The following is a 20,301-nucleotide window of genomic DNA, read 5'->3' on the forward strand; positions in this document are numbered from 1 at the left end:
ATGGAAGGAAGTCAGGAAGAGGATAAATAAAGCAAGCTGGAGACCTAATTCAGAGAGTGGGAGAGGCAATTTCTCAAACTAACCCTCTAGGGAAGGGATGCAAGAAGTGAGGTATAGGTAGGGGACATCGGACTTTGGGCCTGGGCAGTGGTGAGCCCCTGGCCCAGGTGGTCACCTGCTGAGCCAACTTACTTCAGCCTTCAGGTAACCAGGGCTTAGGGCTTCCTCAGAAAGCTGTGGGCAGGCACTTCCTGGGGTGTGCTCTGAGATACTTGAGGGTTCACAGCTTTAGAGGTGAAGTGAGTGGGTGGCTCTCTGAGTAGTGGAGAAGGCACAGAAGAGGTGTTTCCCTGGGTCCTGGAAACTCTATAAAGAGCTTGCAGTCTTCACTAGCAGTCAGCAACAGGAGTACCTCTTTGCCAATAGGGTCTCCTCAGGATTCAGAGGAGGGGATACCCTTTGTGGAGTTAAGCTCTAGTCACCAGCTGCCATGCAGCAGTCCTTTAACTACCCGTATCCCCAAATCTACTGGGTGGACAGCAGTGCCCCAAACCCCTGGGCCTCTCCAGGGTCAGTCTTTCCCTGTCAGTCCTCTGTGCCTGGAAGGCCAGGGCAAAGGAAACCATTGCCACCACCACCACCACCACCACCACCATCACTGCCACCACCGCCACTACCATTGCCACCGCCACCACCGCCACCTCCTGAGCTTCCACCATTCTCCCTGCCATCTCCAAAGAAGAGGAAGAACCACAGCACAGGCCTTTACCTCCTTGTGTTATTCTTCATGGTTCTGGTGGCCCTGGTTGTACTGGGGATGGGGATGTACCAGCTGTTCCATCTGCAGAAGGAGCTAGCAGCTCTCAGAGAGGTATGATATGCCTGGGGGTGTGGGTACAAGATATGTCTGTGCAGATGGGCTTGTGTCCATATGGGCCTTAGTCCTGCTGGAAAAATGCTTTTTTCCTGGTTAGAAAATGGCTTTTCTAGGGACCTGGAGGTAGTTAGTTCATCGGGTAGAGTAAATGTCTTGCTATATTCAAATCCTTGGATTTGAGCCCTGGTATCACATGGGAGCTCCAGGGATGGAAGACAGTGCAATAATCTCCCTCTCCTTCCCCCCACCTCCCTTGAAAAAAATCTGGGCCTAGGAGACTGCTCAGTGGTAATGTGCATGTGTGAGGCCCTAAGATCCTTTGGCACTACAATGAAAAAAAAAAAAAAGATCATTGTTCATGTTCTATTCTATAGGTTTAGAAATGGAGGCCCAAGGGAATAAAAAGAAAATCTCCCACTTCTAAAGGAGGCCAGGTAGTAGCACACCTGGTTAAACACACATAGTACTCTGTGGAAGGACCTGTACAAAGACCTGGGTTCAAGCCCCTGCTCCCCACCTGTAGCTAGGACTTCATGAGTGATAAAGCAGGCCTGCACGTGTCTAGCTTTCTCTGTCCCTCTCTATTTCCCTCTTACCTCTCCATTTCCCTCTGTCCTATAAAATAAAATAAAAATAAAAGTTGGGGGGAATGGATTCACCAAACTCTAGCAATAGAGCCTCAGCAACAGCCTTGGAGGCAAAAATAAATAAATAAAGTTAAATAAAGAGGCAAGATCCCAAAATGAACTGACAGTTAGAATTCTTCCTTCTTTAGTTGGCAGTATGTGGAGCCCATACCTAGTGATTCTGGAATGAAGGGCCTTGGCTTTTTACCTGGAAGAGAATTTGCTCAAGTGATCAAACTAAGTGTCTTCGGAGATACTTAAAGTATCTACTATTCTTTCTGGAATCACAAAGAGAAGGCAGTGAGAGTTGGGTCAGAGTCAGAATTAGAAGAGGTTCTGAAGCATTGGGTTTTCTTTCTTTTATTATTATTGTTTATTAAATGATCTTGATTTATTTATTGGATAGTGACAGCCAGAAATCAAGAGGGAAGGGGATGATAGAGAGGGTGAGAGAGACACTTGTTACATTGCTTCACCACTCATGAAGCTTTCCCCCTACAGCTGGAGACCAGAGCCTCAAAACTGGGTCCTTACTCATTGTAACATATGCACTCAACCAGTTGTGCCACCACCCAGCCCTGGGTTCTCTTTCCAGAATATGGTTTATTTGATGGTTGGTTTCTTTAGCTTCTTTTGCCTAGTTTAACCTCACATGCATAAATCTTTCCTCTCTTTTGCCAGTCTTCCAGTCAAAGTCATAGTAAATTATCTCTGGAGAAGCAAATCGGTGAGTCCTTTATGTGTTCACATTGCATTTGCATTTACATTTTCTCAGTTGGGCCATGTTGATGGAATGGCTAGCATTCCAATCCACCCTTGCTCATAAATGTACTATATTAGGAAGAATCCTGGCTCATGTTGAACCTGCTATTTTGGTTCTCTGAGCTGACCTAAAACATAATATGACTTTAATTGTTCAGAATTAGGGCAGCTGAAAAATGCACACAATTGAAAATAATTTTCACTTGACTTTGGAAATATACAAGTGCATGTACACACACACACACACACACACACACACACACACACACACACACACACACACACACACACACCACTGAACATTTACCCTTGAATAACAGCCTCCAGGCCTGTATCCTTTACCTCCTCAGATGTCCTGGTCTCTCTGCAGTATCTCTTACCTCTACTAGGTGAGGGGGATGGGTTGTGAGTTGGAACTGGAGACAGATGTTTCTGTGAATGGACTTTTCCTCTTTAAACTTTGGAAAGATGACTTGAGAGTCAAACTTTATTTTATAAAAGGTATTTTATAAAAAAAAAAACAACCAAGTAGACACAGACCTTTGGTGATGGGAATGGTGTTAATATATACTCCTATTCACTTATAGTCTCATAAATCACTATTTAATTAATATGAAAGGGGAAAAATGGATTGAACATCTCAAACTTTTTGATGCATAGACCATAGTTCTGAGTATATGTTCCTTCAATTTAATCACTTAAAACTTCAAATTGGTAATCAGATTGAATTCTAACAGTGGGTTCAAATTGTTAATACATTTCTAATAATGACTTGTCCTTTGAAATATTAAATCTCCTAAAAGTTTAGACTAGGGAGAACAGAAGCAACTGGTAGTGTTACTTTATAAGTTACAGCTATATGTAAATAGCATAAAAGGACATAAATTATGGTGAAGTCTTGTATGATACAACAAATCCTAACAATGGGATTTTCAAAATTAACCCAATTGCCAAATAATTTGGTTACAGCAATAATTATCTCTTGCCTTCTTAAACTCTAAGACAGCATGAACCTTCCTCTTTCTCTAGAAAGTCCATATTTCTCCCAGTCCCGGAACTTCTAGAGTAGAGCTCACTTTCCTGCATGCTTCTTTCAATTCAGACCAACTGATACATCACCATTGATCTCAATCCAATCAATGCAATCAGTACCACATCATCATGCTTCACTTTTGACTGTGTCCAGAGATGTCAGGCAAAACAAACAAACAACCCTAAGTAGACAAGTAGTCATTCGCAGGGGCTGGTTCTATTGTGGTTGCTGGAAGGCTCAGGGAACACTTTCATTATTATTCAAAGTGTAGGAGCCCAACTTCATGTATCTTCAATGATGGAGAATATTCTTCTGTTTTTTTTCTTTCGCTCCAGGGTTATTGCTGGGGCTCGGTGCCTGCACTACAAATCTACTGCTTCTGGTGGCCATCTTTTTCCATTGTTGTTATTGTTGGATAGGACAGAGAGACGTTGAGAGGAAAGGGGAAGAAGAAAGGGAGAGAAAGACATCGGCAGACCTGCTTCACCACTTGTGAAGTGACCCCTCCTGCATTTGGGGACCTGGGGGATTGGGACCCTAATGTCGGTCCTTGCAGGAGGATATTCTTAGAAGTAGTTCCAGGGCAGGGAGATGATGACAATATTGAACACACCACACATACTTCTAGGTTACAGTTTTGGAAACTGTGGGCAGATGGATTTTTAGCATTCTCCTTACTTGTATAAGATGTTTTGAACTTTAGATTTAAGTTGAAAGGGAGTTTAGAGAGCATTTGGTCTAGCCATTGCAATTTTCAGCAGCAAATCAAAATGGCAAGACAAATTAGGGGATATGCCTAAGAGTTCTGATGTATTCTGTGGTCTAACGGAACATAGACTCCTGAGGCTGGTCACCATAGGGCTTCCCAGGAGATGGACTGACCCTTCCTTACATTGAGAGATACCCCCCTACACACACACACACACTTCGCCTAGTGGGCCCTGAGATGAGAATAAAGATGACAAGATGCCTCTGAAAAGATATGGGTAAATCTCATCTTTGGAATTTGAGGAGAGAAAATAATGTAGATGGTCCATCTTGTCAGTGGAACCCAATCCTTTTCTTATTTTAAATTTATTTTCCATTTTGTTGCCCTTGTTGTTTTTTATTATTGTTATAGTTATTATTGTTGTTATTATTGATGTCGTCATTGTTGGATAGGACAGAGAGAAATGGAGAGAGGAGGGGAAGACAGAGAGGGGGAGAGGAAGATAGATACTTGCAGACCTGCTTCACTGCCTATGAAGCAACACCCCTGCAGGTGGGGAGCCAGGGCTCTAACCGTGATCCTTACACTAGTCCTTGCGCTTCGCACCACCTGCACTTAATCTGCTGCGCTACTGCCCAACCCCCTCTTTTTTCCTTTCCTTTCCTTTCCTTTCCTTTCCTTTCCTTTCCTTTCCTTTCCTTTCCTTTCCTTTCCTTTCCTTTCCTTTCCTTTCCTTTCCTTTCCTTTCCTTTCCTTTCCTTTCCTTTCCTTTCCTTTCCTTTTATCTTTCTTTCTTTCATTTATTTATTATTGGATAGGGACAGAGAGAAATTGAACAGGTGGGGAGAGGGAGATAGAGAAGGAAAGAGGTAGACACCTGCAGCCCTGCTTCACTACTTCTGAAGCTTTCCCCCTGTAGCTGGGGACCTTGAACCTGGGTCCTTGTGCACTATTGTGTGTGTGCTTAGCCAGGTGCACCACCACTTCTCCCCCCCCCCATGCCTCCCCCAGTCCTTTTCTCAGGAAGTGCCTACTCAGGTGACCAAGCAGTCTCACTACCCTGGAATAGAAGCTGTTGTAAAGCCATCCAGGATATTCTAGCCCTTAGTCCTAAAACTGAGTTTCTGAGTGTCAAGATGTATACAAGCCGAGCAGAAGTTATTTGTTCTACAAAGGAAGCTTCTAGAGGGTTTCTGAAGCAAACTAACTTTGAAAATCAGTGGAGTGTGGTTGGTGAGACAGGTATGTGGTTACTCATCCTTCACCCACTCTCTGAAGCCATTTCAGCAATTAAAAGTCAGCTTCACAGATGAGTCAGGTCTGCCGACCTCTGTAAACAAGTATCTTTTTTAGATCAGTTCAGATGGATCAGAAATCAGTGAATTAGCACATGGAAATCAAATTAGTAACTTTACTAATATAAGAAGATGCAGACTGAGAAAAAAAAATTTTTAAAAAACCTATTTCTGGGAGTTGGGTTGTGCGCAGCTGGTTAAGCACACGTGGTGTGAAGCTCAAGGATCCTGGTTCGAGCCCCAGCTCCCCACCTACGGGGAGTCACTTCACAGGTGGTGAAGCAGGTCTGCAGATTGTCTATCTTTCTCTCCCCCTCTCTGTCTTCCCCTCCTTTCTCCATTTCTTTCTGTCCTATCCAACAACAACATCAATGACAACAACAATAATAACTACAACAACAAAAAAACAAGGGCAACAATAAATATTAAAAAAATTATTATAAAAAAAAACCCTATTTCTACCCATTCAGCCAGGTCACAAGATATGACAAAAGGGTCTGCTAAAATATTAGCTGGTAGTCAGGGTTCTATGAATTGCTATAACTTTACTGAAGGGCAATTTGGAAAAATAATTAAAATTGTTAATGTACCTTATAGTGTCATCACTAAGAATTTATTTATTTATTATTTATTTACTTGCTGGATAGAGACAGCCAGAAATTGAGAGGGAAGGGGATGATGGAGAGGGAAAGAAACAGACACCTGCTTTACCACTCACAAAACTTTGCCCTGCAGTTGGGGACTGGGGGCTTGAACCTGGGTCCTTGAGCATTGTAACGTGTGCACTCAACTAGGTGCACCACCACCAGGCCCCAATCACTAAGAATTTATCTTAAGAAAATAATCAGAGATGTGCCCAACAATTTATCTATAAGGATGATCATTACTTCTTTATAAAACTCTTTGCAATAAACAATTCAGGGGCTGGGAGATGGCTTTCCTATAAGAGCACACACTTTGCCATGTGCAAGGGTCTGGGTATGAGTCCCTGGCCACCACATGGAAGCATCTGAATGGAGGTAGCTTCACAAGTGTTGAAACAGTGCTATGATGTCTCTTTTTCTTTATCCCTATCTCTGAAAGAGAGAGAGAGGAAAAAAGTCCATCAGGATGGGAGGAAAGGAGCCCCAGGGATAAACCTAGTGACAAAAAAAGTTCAGAAAAAAAGGATAAAAAAAATTAGAGGAAATATGATGCCTCTTAATAGAATTATTTGACACATTACAGTGAATTCAAACGATAATATCATGTAACAATGGAAAACTATATTAGGGCACTTAACATTATGGAGATTGTAAATCCTGCACTGTTAGATTAAAAAACAAATTGTAAAACAGTATGGTGAGTTTAGTATTGACTTCATAAAATAGATACAGATTTTTATTCTTTTTTTAAATTTTTAAAAATTTTTACCAGAGCACTGCTCAACTCTGGTTTATAGTGGTACAGGGGATTGAACCTGAAATTTTTGGGCCTCAGGAATGAGAATCTGTTTGCATAACCATTATTCTATCTATTCCCTCATATAAATATATATTAGTGATTTAAGATTGATTTCAAAAGTTATGGGGTAACAGGGTGCGTAATTCCACACCATTCCTATCACCAGAGTTCTATGCCCCCATTGTTTATATTGGAAACTGCAATAGTTCTCCCAGGGTCACAGATGTGGGTTGACTATAGGCAAAGTTCTAGAGGTTCCAGGACTAGGAGAAATACAGATTTTGAAGAGAATGAGGAAGGTTCCTTTCAGTCTCAGAATTTAAGATGGCAACAGATAATTATTATTGTAACCAAGTTACTTGAGAGCTTGACTTACTTTGATGATCCTACCATACTATATTTGACCTCACCATGATTTATGATATTTTTAGATCCTTAAGTAAAATAACTAGAACACTTTATACTCCAATGCATTAACAGTGATATTTTTTTCCTCTGGGAAGTTTAAACTTTTCAAACTTTCTTATTCACATTTTTATTTTCTGTAGTTAGCTCTTTAAATTTGAAATTTTTTTCATTTTATTGGTATATGATTTATACTACTGTGTAAGTTTCAGGTGTACACTGCAATAAAGCTTGATCAATCTTTGATTCACTCCCAAAATGTTCTCAGAGCATTTTAGCTATACCAGGCTTGAGAGATAATCTAGAACTAGAGGAGCAAGAGTCCTTCCTTCCTGGAGGCTTTAGCAGACTGCAGAAGCTAAACAAAACCACACAAACAGGACCAGGCTGGTGACCCTGGCCTTGGATTCAAACATCATAAATGGCAGAGTAGTGCTATGATGTTTCTCCTGCACTTCACTCTTTCTTACACAATATTTTTTAAGTACACAGCTAACAAACAATAAAATTAAAACTGTAATAAGTATACTCTAAGCTAGAGTGGTTTGGAAAGTCCCCTCTAATGAACATCGGTTGTGCATGTAAGTGGGCTGTGCATGGTGTGGAGTGGGAGGATTGGGGAAAGCATTCTATCACTGAGAATAGCCTGTGCAAAGGTCCTGGGGCAGGAGATCATCTTCATAGAGTATAGGATATACTTTTAGCTTATTTACTCCAGTTTTTATGCAGCAGGTTTTTTTTCTTAATTGAGCAGCTTCTACCAGAACTATATAAAGATGTGCATTTCTGTTCTACTTCCTGTTGCATGTGGCTCAAAGCCAGGTCAGATGCACTGAGGTTTGTGGTATAGGAATGTACGGGAGATTCAGAGCTGCCTTTCCGGCTCTGACACCCCACCCTGGCTGGTGGTCTCAGGTGGTTAAAGAGATACTGATTGCTCAGTAGTATTCTCAGTAACTCAGGCCTTCTCAGGGCATGTTTGAGCCCAATGTAGATGAACACCTTTCAGCAATTTCATCTTGAATGTCTTAGCTGAACACATTGGTTAAGTGGTAACTATTCAGCTGAAGTCTTTGTGATTAGAGAAACAATTTGGGAACTCTAGTCTACTTTAACTTTTATTTAGTTTGGCAAGCAACTACTAATAATGTCCACTGTGCTAAAAACCGAGCTAAACACCCTGGTGGTTTGTTTCAACATGTAGATAGGATTTTGTCCTTTCAGAAGGGAATTTGAAAACAAAGGTTTGGGAGGATTTCCCCAAAGAAAGAGGCCTTTCAGATGATGTTCCATTTCATTTCATTTCATTTCATTTCATTTCATTTCATTTCATTTCATTTCATTTCATTTCATTTCATTTCATTTTTCTTCCCTTTTCTTTTTTTCCCTTTTTATTTTATTTGTTTTTATTATTTTTTATTTATAAAAAGGATACACTGACAAAAACCATAGGATAAGAGGGGTACAACTCCACACAATCCCCACCACCAGAACTCCGTATCCCCTCCCCTCCCCTGATAGCTTTATTATTCTTTATCCCTCTGGGAATATGGACCCAGGGTCATTATGGGGGTGCAGAAGGTGGAAAGTCTGGCTTCTATAATTGCTTCTCTGCTGAACATGGGCGTTGGCAGGTCAATCCATACTCCTAGCCTGTCTCTCTCTTTCCCTAGTTGGGTGGGGCTCCGAGGTCCTTTTCTTTTAATTTTTACTATGTTTATTTATTTATTCGATAGAGACAGCCAGAAATCAAGAGACAAGGGGGTGATAGACAGGAAGAGAGATACCTGCAACACCACTTCACCACTCATAAACCTCCCTGTAGGTGGGGACTGGAGGCTCCAACCCAGCCCTTGTGTGTTGTAATATGTGCGCTCAACCAGGTGTGCCACCACCTGGCCCCTAGATGATGTTTCCAGTGTTGTAGGGAGTTTGACACCAAGCTCTGTTTTGGGGGACACCAGGCAGAAGGACAGCATGAACAGAGACACAGTGGCAGGGAATCAAGATGTGTTCTTTCACAAAGAATTCTTGCTAGATAGGAGATATTTGCACATAATACACCTTTAGGGAGGAGCCATTGAAAGCATTTGTGACCATAAGCTATTTACTTGAAGCAGATGGTAGCTGGTCAAGAGGCAGGGGACACAGAAGCTGCACATACCCTAGCACTCTTCTTCACCTCTGCCCTTTTAGAGTCATAGAAGTAACAAAACTGGAGTGGAAAGAACCCTGAGCTCCACCTTTGACACTGAGGAGTTGGGGGTCTTTGGGGTGGTCATTAGCAAACTCATATTACCCTGTTTAAAGTGAGGATAATGACAAGTCCTTGAAAAGCCAATTCTCCCTGACAGCTCTTGATTCAACTGATACTGTTTGGTCCTAACACATATGATGCACATGTCTATCTTCATTTGGTATATTTTTAAAATGTTTACCTTTTCTTATATTTGATAGGGTGCAGAGAAATTGAGAGGGAGGGGATGAGAGAGAGAGACAGAGGAGACCTATAACACTGCTTCACTTCTCATGAAGCTTTTCCCCTGAAGGTGGGTATGAGGGACTTGCGCCAGGGTCCTTGCACATGATAACATGTGCTCAACCAAGGGTGACAACACTTGGTCCTCATTTGTTGTATTTTTATATACACCAAGACACCCCAGACTTGAAATCTAGACTTTCCCGAGTCTTCTCTATTTTTTGTTCCTCAGGGGCTTCACTGCTCCAAGCTGACTTTTTTTTTTTTTTTTTTTTTTTTTATAGAAAGAGTGAGACAAGAAACAGAGAGGGGGGAGTCAGGCGGTAGTGCATCGGTTTAAGTGCACGTGGTGCAAAGCGCAAGGACCAGAGTAAGGCTCCTGGTTCGAGCCCCCGGCTCCCCACCTGCAGGGGAGTTGCTTCACAGGCGGTGAAGCAGGTGTGCAGGTGTCTATCTTTCTCTCCCCCTCTCTATCTTCCTCTCCTCTCTCCATTTCTCTCTGTCCTAACAACAATGACATCAACAACAACAATAATAACTACAACAAGGGCAACAAAAGGGAATAAATAAATATTAAAAAAAAGAAAGAAACAGAGATGGGAAGATACCACAGCACTGAAGTTTCCTTAATATGGTGAAAGTCAAGCTCAAACTTGGACCACACACTTGGCAAAGCAGTACACTATCCAAGTGAGCTATTTTATTGGCCTGCTGCCTTGAGTTCTAACAGCTTGAATTAAGATGATGAATATATGCCATACTATTTGACTTATACTTTATGAGACAGACATGCTGCCTACTGCACTAAGGAGGCAGCTTGATTTATACTTTAAAAAGGTTTTTATGTACATGCCCTGTTTAAATTTCCACCCCATCATAACTGATATGTCAATTTCTTCATATATATTTTTAAGGTCAGCCCAGCGTGCCCTGTGAGAAAAGGGAGCCAAGGAAAGTGGCCCATTTAACAGGTGTGTATCTGGAGGGTTCTAAAGGGGCTTGGAGAGACACTGGCACAAAGCAGAAAGACTGACTGGCTTCCATTTTCTGCTTCCAGGGGAGTTATTTTTCAGAAACATTGTTTGAAAGGCACACATAGTCATATCTTTCTGGTTAGGTTACACATATATGGAGCTCCTACTCTGGGTAAATTCAAGATTGAAAGAAAAAGAAACAAAACAAAACAAACAAACAAAAAACAGTTACATCATGAGCCCACCCCCCAAAAGAGCACACTCTTTTGAATCCTTTCAGACACCTTCAAGAGCATATTCAAGAAGTTTAAGCTGGGAAGATAGGGAATAATGAACTAATATTTTAGTCCATGCTTCCTTGGTTTTCTTGATGTTTCTGCTTTGCCCCAGAGTAGAAATAGGAATGAGAAGGAAAGTCAGGCCTGCTTCAGCATGTGGTCATGTAATGGTCTGATGTGATTTGGTACAAATACTTCTCCCAAAGTTATAAATACTTGAACAATATGTACATTTCACAGAAGGTGGGGTGTCACTCTCCCTGGAACAAACTGAGGCAGAGGCTGTGGGCTGATCAGTCACATACATGCTAAGCCCTGGGTACGTGGACATGGTTCCTACCTTCAGGAAGTAGGGAAAGATATACCCATAAGTAATAATTTCAGGATTGGAGAGTTTCTTTGATGGAGGTGTGCATATAATACTCTGGGGATGTAAAGAGAAGGGAGATTTGAGTCCAAATCAGAATCTATAATGTAGGTGAAGTTAGACAAGATCACCAAAGACCTTCCCAACTTAAAATTTTTAGATTTCTGTGGATCTAGATTTTACTCTCTTGGAGGGACCTAAAAACCAAGAAGTTTTGGAATAGTTCTTTTACTTACTTACATATTTATTTTAATGAGGAGAGAGAGAGAGACAGTCCAGAGCACTGCTCAACTCTGACTTAGGATGGTGCTTGAACTTGGAAGCCTCAGGTATAAAAGTCTTTTACATGACGATTTTGCTGTTTCCTCAGCCTTGAAGTAATTCCTATCACATCTATCATATGCCTATCATAATGAGGAATTAACATTATTATCCCAGTTGCATGGATGATAAAATTGAGGCAGGCAATTTGATAAAGGTCTTGATGGAATTTGAATTGGCTCTGGTCTGATCCCTTTGCCATTTTGATCTATCCTTGAGCATTTACTCAAGGAAGAGCAAACAGTTCTGTCCTGGGAAGTTAGTTTGTTGGATCTGTGAACATTCCTGGCTGAAACTACTTCTCTGTTTTGATTACAGGCAATCCCAACTCACGATCCATGTCTCTGGAGTGGGATGACACCTATGGAATTGCTCTGGTCTCTGGGATCAAGTATAAGAGGGGCAGCCTGGTGATCAATGACACTGGGCTGTACTTTGTGTATTCCAAAGTGTACTTCCGGGGTCAAATCTGTAATAACCGGCCCCTGAGTCATAAAGTCTGCATGAGGGGCTCTAATTATCCTAAGGACTTGGTGCTGATGGAAGAAAAAATGATGAGTTACTGTACTACTGGCCAAATGTGGGCACGTAGCAGCTACCTGGGGGGAGTGTTCAGTCTCACCAGTACTGACCATTTATATGTCAATGTATCTGAGTTTTCTCTCATCAATTTTGATGAATCAAAGACATTTTTTGGCTTATATAAACTCTAAAAGGAACTCTTTAGGATTCTTTCCGTTACGGTTCCTTGTTCCAAGCATGAAGAATGTCTTCAATAATGGTCTTCTTCAGTCTGCTTGAGGTCACGTGAGAAGACATAAGAGAACAGTTAGGACACAGGATTCAACAAGCTTGCAGTTCCTTAAGTTCTCTACAGTGGGACAGGAGAGGGACCATGACTCTAGAACATGCGTCTTTGCGCAGCCAAGTGAAGACAACAGGCAGGAAAGGCAGCTCCCAAGGTGTCCCTCACCCATCTTAAGTGTTCAGCAGCTTTCCAGCGCACTATAAAGGATACCTAACTCACCACTTAGAGTGAGTCTACCATCTACCTCAGGGGAGGCTATCTTTGAGCTACCTGAATGGGAAATGAGTAAAGAAGAATGAGAAAACAGAGATAGGCTTGCACAATAAGCTGAGGCTTAGATAAACTCTTAAAGGCCCACTGGAAGCATTTACTTTTAAATGTAGTGCCTGAACCCCCAGGTGAGGCTAATAAAGTGGGATCTGTTGGGGACTTGGTCTGTTTCTTAAGTTGCTTGTATATTTCTAGTGCAATTGTAGTTATGTGTATGTATGTGTGTGTGTGAGAGAGAGAGAATAAAGATTTATAAAAGTAAATAACATAGAGATTGTGAAGTATATGTGAAGGACATGTGGGTTGTGTTAGATAATAGAATTTGATTGTTTCTGAACAACCAACTCTAATACTCTTCAAAACTCTTTGATTGTCAGCAGTTGATGCTATTTTCCTTTACTGTAATCAATATTTATATACAAATTGTGCATTTTTCATGAAAATAATACATATAATAAAAATACATTTTATAATGCAGATGAACATTGTGAATGTTCTTTTTGGGGGATTTATATTTTTTCATTCCTTCATGGCTTCTTCATTATGACTTGAGGCCACTGTAAGAAGAATTTTCTGTATTGAGATGAGCTGTGAAGCAAATCTTTCCATCTTGCCAGGTTCTACTCCCCTCTCTCGTTTCTTTACTCCCCACTTCCCATTACCCAAAATTTCCATGACCAGCATTGATGCTGGTGGTAACCACACCCAACTTTCCATAGATTTGATGACAATGTGTCTTATCTGGGGGTAGAACCACAATATAGTAGAAAGAACACAAACTCTGGATTGAAAATACTGAGTTTGAATTTTTTTTTAAATTGATTTAATAATGATCAACAAGACCATAGGATAAGATGGGTACCATTCCACACATTTCCCAACACCAGAGTTCTGTATCCCATCTTCTCCACTGGAAGCTTTCCTGTTCTTTATCCCTCTGGGAACATGGACCCAGGATCATTATGAGATGCAGAAGGTAGAAGGTCTGGCTTCTGTAACTGCTTCTCTGCTGAACATGGGTGTTGGCAGGTGGGTCCATTTCTATATTTCCCTAGTGGGGGAAGGGCCTGGGGAGGTGGGGTTCCAGGGCACATTGGTGAGGTATTTCGTCCAGTGAAGTCAGGTTGGTGTCATGGTAGCATCTGCAACTTGGGTGGTTGAAAAAGCATTAAGATATAAAGCAGAACAAATCATTTGATAACCAGGAATCTAAAGGTAAGACTATAGTCGACATTTGGGGTCTCCATTTTGGAAGACTCTAGCATGTCTATTTTAGGTATATTCCAAGAGGCCCATGACTTTACTAATTTTTGCCTGAGCCCGACAGCTAACATGCAGGCAGGCTAAAGGTATTGTCCGGTGAGATGGCGTCAGAGTTGGAAATAGGTCTAGAAAGCTGGATCAGGGAAGAGAGAGTAACTCACAAATATGGGAATAAGTATATAAATATTGTTAACTGTAAACCCCATTGATATGATCTGGAGCCCATACTCAGCACAGGAGCCTGTGCAACCTCTGCATCACTGCAGGTCTGAGTGTGCATTCTATAGTCATAGCTAGGAACATTCTAGGCTGCATTCATTGCAGAACCTATCTTCCTCAAGTTACAGAGTATGCTGACCCAACCTTACTTCAGAGAATGGGATAGTCTCCACCAATGTTGACCCACATCGAGGGCAAGATCTTGTAGAGGCCCACAAGAGGGTCCACTAAGTTAATACGTTAAGTATATATACCTTAATGTAAAAGTGAACAATAGTTTGCAGTGACTCATTAAGTGCAGTAACCAGGTAGAAAGATCTAAAAAAGACACCTTTTGTATTAGGTACCATAAAGTACTTATTCAAATAGTTTCTTTTTGGGAGTCAGATGGCAGCACAGCGGGTTAAACGCAGGTGCCGCAAAGTGCGAGGACCGATGTAAGGATCGTGTTTTGAGCCCTCGGCTCCCCACCTGTCGTATGCTTTACATTGGCTTGTTCTAGCCCTCTCCCTCCAAGAGAATTGGATGAGTCCTGTTAATTTCGCGGGCCTGCTTGGCCCCGCCCCAAGAGACCCTGGGAGAGGGTTCTGGAGTCCGAGAGTTCCTGAGTTCCCCAGTGACAGAGTTCCTGAGTTCCGGAGTTCGGGAGTGCGAGGGTGCGAGAGTTTCTGAGTTCGAGAGTAAGGGAGAGGGTTCCTGAGTTCGAGAGTGCCAGAGTTAGCCAGAGTTCCTGAGTTCCTGAGAGAGACAGAGTTCCTGAGTTCCTGAGTTTGAGAGTTTCAGGGTTACAGAGTAAGAGAGAGTGCCAGAGAGACAGAGTTCCTGGGTTCCTGAGTTCCAGAGTAAGAGAGAGAGTGCTTGTGCCGCCGCAAAGAGACAGCAGAGTTCTGTTTGGTGATTAGTTTGTCTTAGTTTATGAATCGTTGTTCCTAAATAAAGAAATACAGCTTCCCTGCTCAGCCATTGTCTCCGCGTCTCTGTTACCCGCCCATGAAGCTAGCCGGCCCGGCAAGAGCCCCGGAAATTTTAACAACACCCACCTGCAGGGCAGTCATTTCACAAGCAGTGAAGCAGGTCTGCAGGTGTCCATCTTTCTCTCCCCCTCTCTGTCTTCCCCTCCTTTCTCGATTTCTCTCTGTCCTATCCAACAACAACATCAATAACAACAACAACAACAACAACAACAATAACTACAACAAAAAAACAAGGGCAACAAAAAGGGAATAAAAATAAAAATAAATAGTTTCTACTTTGACCTAGACACCCTCCTCACCTACTTCCTGCTTTACTTCCCTCAATCACTCCAGGACTAACCTTGTCAGACAAGGTAGGGACTGCAAAATGTGAACAGGGGCAAGAGATAGGCATACTTTAATGATGGCTCTTTTGGCCACTACCGGGCCTCCTTGTTGTCCATCACCCTAGTCAGGGAATTCTGGGGTTCCCACATAGATATGAGGGGCCTAGACCTCTAGCAGATGCCTCTCCCCACTGTCACTGGTTATTTCTATCAGGAATAGCATAGTGGATCCTCTTGTGAGTCTGAATTTTTGTCCCTTTACTTCCAACTAATTCTGTAATCTCTGGGTATAACTTAACTTTTTTGATCAAAAAAAGGTTAATACATACATAAAATATATGACACACAATAGAATATCGAAAATGGCATCTACCATTACTTTTAAGAACTTCATGAGAGGCATTTCATTTCTCTGGAAGAAACCACTGATCCAAAATCTCAACTCATTGTCTAGTTTCTTTCATTCCACTCTTCCTCACTCACAATGCCCTTTTCCTATTTCCCTCAACCATACTCTACCTTGATTTCCTTCTAGACCTGGTTATCATTATAAGTGAGAATGCCTGGGGCTGTGCGGTGGCACACCAGGTTAAGCACACACGTTACCATGTTCAAAGACCTGGTTCTCCCCCCACCTGCTAAGGGGGATGTTTTGTAAGTAGTAAGCAGTGCAGCAGGTTCTCTCTCTCATTCTTCCTCAATCACAATTTTTCTCTATCTTATCAACTTAAAAAATCATAACAGTTAAATATTTTTTAAAAAAAGAAATGAGAGTTTCTCCAGTGGGTGTTTGTTTCAAATATCTAATTTTTACAATGTCATTTCAGCTCTGTGCTTCAAAACTTTTACTCCTCTTGGAAAAAAAAATTTTTAATCTCAGTAAGATATCTGGTTGATATTTTTCTTATGTATTCATCAGCTCCTTTGCCTTCTTTCTTCTCTCTGTCCTGCTGAAATGCTATCACCTGTTATTATTACTAGTTCCTTGAAAAACTTTCCTCTCTTAAATATCGCACTCAGTCCTGTAAAAATCCAAGGCTATTAGTTTTGTCAGTGGATCCTGCTAGATAATAATTCCAGGGCAAGAGGAAATTGTACTGGGACATGTTGATATGACCTAATGTCTTCAGGAAGGAGAGGTACCACTGCATCCTTTTAAACTTGAACTTTACTATATAGGGTGCCTCTGGGAGTCTTCTGATGATAAGGTCATAGCTTATTGTGCTTTAAAACATGATTACTGGAAAGAGATAATTAATAGTTCTTTCAGGAACCCGAAATTATTATTTTTGCATATTTTGATATACATTTATTTTATTTTTAATTAATTAATTTTTACCAGAGCACTGCTCAGCTCTGGTTTATGGTGGTGCCGAACATCGAACCTGGGACCTCTGGTGCCTAAGGCATGAGAGTCTTTTTGCATAAACATTATGCTGTGTCCCCAGCTTGAATTACTACTTTTTTTAAAAAAAAAAAACCTGTCAGAACGTGACAAGTGTCAATGCCCCCAACTTTTGAGTATGTTTATTAGAAATAGGATCTGTCTTTGTTCCTTTATGAAAGCTAAAGCCGAAGTAGAACAGTTAAAAAAATTATTCTGGTTGAGTAGTTTGAGGTTTTCTTATCAAACAACTGACAGCACACAAAACCCTTCCTTTTTTCCTAGCCCCCCCAAGTGATGACTTTGTATTCTCTGAAGTAGGTTTGACCTACCACAGCTAGACAGGAAGAGAGTTCTCTTGGGGGCTGTGTCCACAAGATTAACTGAACTGAAATTGTAATTCACTGAAGAGAGAGAAACCTGGCTCTTTTAAGTCAGACTGGGTTGTCCTGGGTGGGGGGAGGGGGCGGGTGCTGAGCCTGCCACATTCCCTGATGTGTTTTCTAAGAGTCTGTAGGCCATATCAAATTTACATATTTCAAAAGAAATGGGTCAAGTGCTGATGTTTGCAGAAATTTATTATTTTCTTTGTTTTTCTCCCAAGGTTTTGGATCATCCAAAGACAGAATGAGGTGACTCAAGGAAAACAGAATAAGAATATATTCCTTAAGTGTTGCAGATTCAGAAATGAGCTTTATTGGGGCTAGATGGTGGCACACCTGGTTGAGTGCACACGTTCCCATGCTCAAGGACCTAGGTTCAAGCTCCTGGCTCTTACCTGAAGGGTGAGAGCTTCTCAAGTGGTGAAGCAGGACTGTATGTAGATGCCTCTCTGTCTCTCCCTGTCTCCCCCTTCCTCTCAATTTCTGGCTGTCTATCAAATAAATAAAGAAACTTTTAAAAAATTAAAAAAAAGAAATGAGCTTTATTCAGAGACAAACACAGTATAAGTCACACTTAGAGGTGAACATCAGACCATGACTACCATTACCTTCCACATTTTCCAGATTATCTCCTTCAATGTGTCACCTCTAATCTTCATACCGAAAATAAACTTATTCATTCAGTACGTGTTTGTTTAATATCTGCCACATAAAATAAATTGCCCTGGCTATGGGGGCTACAATAAAAAATAAAGTCTTTATTGAGTTATTTTTTTAATGAAAGATGATAAAGAGACAAAAAGAAGTAAATATTTGCTATTATCCACAAAATTGATCATCCATAATTCTATATGTGGATCTCATCAAGCATTGAAAACCAGTTAGGGACAACTGACAGGACCACCCTCTGAAGCTTAAAACTTAAAGGGTTATTACAAATTGTGCTCCTATGAACATCGGTGTACATATATCTTTTTAGTTGGGTGCTTTGGTGTCCTTCGGGTATATCCCTAGGAGAGGAATTACTGGATCATATGGAAGGTCCATGTCTAGTCTTGTGAGGGTCCTCCAGACTGCTTTCCACAGGGCTTGGACCAATTTACATTTCCACCAGCAATGCATAAGGGTTCCTTTGTCCCCACAACCTCTCCAGCATTTGTTGCTGCTGTCCTTTTTGATGTGTGCCATTCTCACAAGAGTGAGATGGTAACTCAATATTGTCTTTATTTGCATTTCTCTGACAATCAGTGACCTAGAGCATTTTTCGAGTGTTTGTTAGCCTTTTGGATCTCCTAAGTAGTGAATATTCTGTTCATATCCTCTCCCCATTTTTGTTGCTAAATTTGGTGAGCTCTTTATATATTTTGGTGATTAGCCTCTTGTCTGATGTATGGCATGTGAAGATCTCACATTCTTTGAGGGGTCTCTTTGTGTGATGGTTTCTTTGGCTGTGCAGAAGCTTTTCAATTTGATGTAGTCCCACTGGTTTGTTTCTGCTTTAGTCTTCCTTGCAATTAGGTTTGTATCATCTAAGATGTCCTTGAGGTTTAAGTGGAGTAGTATTCCACCAATGTTTTCCTCTAAGTATTTGATAGTTTCTTATCTAACATCCAGGTCCTTGATCTATTTGCAGTTGACTTTTGTTTCTGGTGAGATAAGGTGGTTCAGTTTCAGTTTTCTGCATGTTTCAACCCAGTTTTCCACCATTTATTGAAGAGAGCCTCTTTCCTCCATTTAATACTTTGGGGGACCTTGCCTTCAGTGTGGATCTACAACAGTAGAGAATGTTCCATCCCCCGAAGGGAGGTTGGATAACATACTCTATCTACCACCTGAGGAAGATGGCTCCTGAAACTGGGGAAGCTTGGAATTTTCCTAGTTTTGACTGCAGAATGTGAGCTACAGGGATGCAGAGGTTACATAGGCTCCTAAGCTGAATATGGGCCCCAGATCAAATCGATGGGATTTACAGTCAACAATATTTATACACCTTTCCTATATTAGGGAGGCACTCTTTTCCCTGATCCAGCTTTCTAGCCCTTTTTCCAGCCATGACATCAACTCCCCAGATAATAACTTGGGTCCACCTGCATATCAGAGATCAGGCTCAGGAAAAAACTAGTATAGTCATGGGCTCTTTGAAATATAACTAAAATAGTCCTACTAGCTATCTTCAAAACGGAGAACCCAAATATTCATCTGCAATATTCCATCCTTTAGGTTCATGATTAGTCAACAATTTGGCTTTCTATGTTAACTTTTTTTCCCAGCCACCAGGTTCCAGATGCTACCATGATACCACTCTGACTTCCCTGGGCAGATGACCCCACCAATGTGTCCTGGAGCCCAGTTTCCCCAGAGCCCTGCCCCTCTAGGGAAAGAGAGAGACAGGTTGGGAGTATGAATCGACCTGCCAATGCCCTTATTCAGCGGGGAAGCAATTACAGAACCCAGACCTTCACCTTATGCATCCCACAAATGACCTTGGGTCCATACTCCCAGAGGGATAAAAAATAGGAAAGGAGAGGTGATGGGATATGGAGTTCTGGTGGTAGGAACTGTGTGGAGTTGTACCCCTCTTATTCTATGGTCTTGTCAGTGTTTCCATTTTTTTAAAAAAATTATTTTATTTATTTATTCCCTTTTGTTGCCCTTGTTGCTTTATTATTGTTATTGATGTCATTGTTGTCAGATAGGCCTGGGAGAAATGGAGAGAGGAGGGGAAGACAGAGATGAGGAGAGAAAAACACCTGCAGACCTGCTTCACCACTTGTGAAGCGACTCCCCTGCAGGTGGGGAGCCAGGGCTCGAACCAGGATCTTTACACTGGTCCTTGTGCTTTGCGCTCCTGCACTTAACCCACTGTGCTATATCCCAACTCCCGTCAGTGTTTTCATTTTATAAATAAAAACTTAAAACAAAAACCAAAGAATGATGCTTTATATTATCCTAACCTTGATATCATTTCTCACATGCTTCTTGCTTTTTGCTGTTTAAAAAATATATAAGGGGCCGGGTAATGGTGCACCTGGTTGAGAACATGTGTTAAAATGTACAAGGACCCAGGTTCGAGCTCCCAGTCCCTGCCTGCAAGGGGAAATATTT

General features: G+C 41.5%; 1 protein-coding gene across 1 annotated transcript; it reads left to right on the plus strand.

Moving 5' to 3' along the window:
• The first annotated feature begins 332 nt into the window (after nt 1-332).
• On the plus strand, nt 333-13,017 carry FASLG (Fas ligand). Its single transcript, XM_007525188.2, has 4 exons — nt 333-871; nt 2,185-2,230; nt 10,544-10,600; nt 11,888-13,017. Exons 1-4 carry the CDS (start codon nt 491-493, stop codon nt 12,280-12,282), a joined length of 879 nt encoding a protein of 292 aa, XP_007525250.2. The 5' UTR covers nt 333-490; the 3' UTR covers nt 12,283-13,017.
• Nucleotides 13,018-20,301: the final 7,284 nt, after the last annotated feature.

This window comes from Erinaceus europaeus, chromosome 9 (genome assembly GCF_950295315.1).
Source record: "Erinaceus europaeus chromosome 9, mEriEur2.1, whole genome shotgun sequence".
NCBI classification, from domain to species: Eukaryota; Metazoa; Chordata; class Mammalia; order Eulipotyphla; family Erinaceidae; genus Erinaceus; species Erinaceus europaeus.

Coding starts and splice junctions, on each gene's coding strand:
- FASLG (XM_007525188.2), top strand. CDS start 491: ATGCAGCAGTCCTTTAACTACCCGTATCCCCAAATCTACTGGGTGGAC. Junction 2,231..10,543: donor ATCTCTGGAGAAGCAAATCG/GTGAGTCCTTTA, acceptor TATATTTTTAAG/GTCAGCCCAGCGTGCCCTGT. Junction 10,601..11,887: donor GAAAGTGGCCCATTTAACAG/GTGTGTATCTGG, acceptor TTTTGATTACAG/GCAATCCCAACTCACGATCC.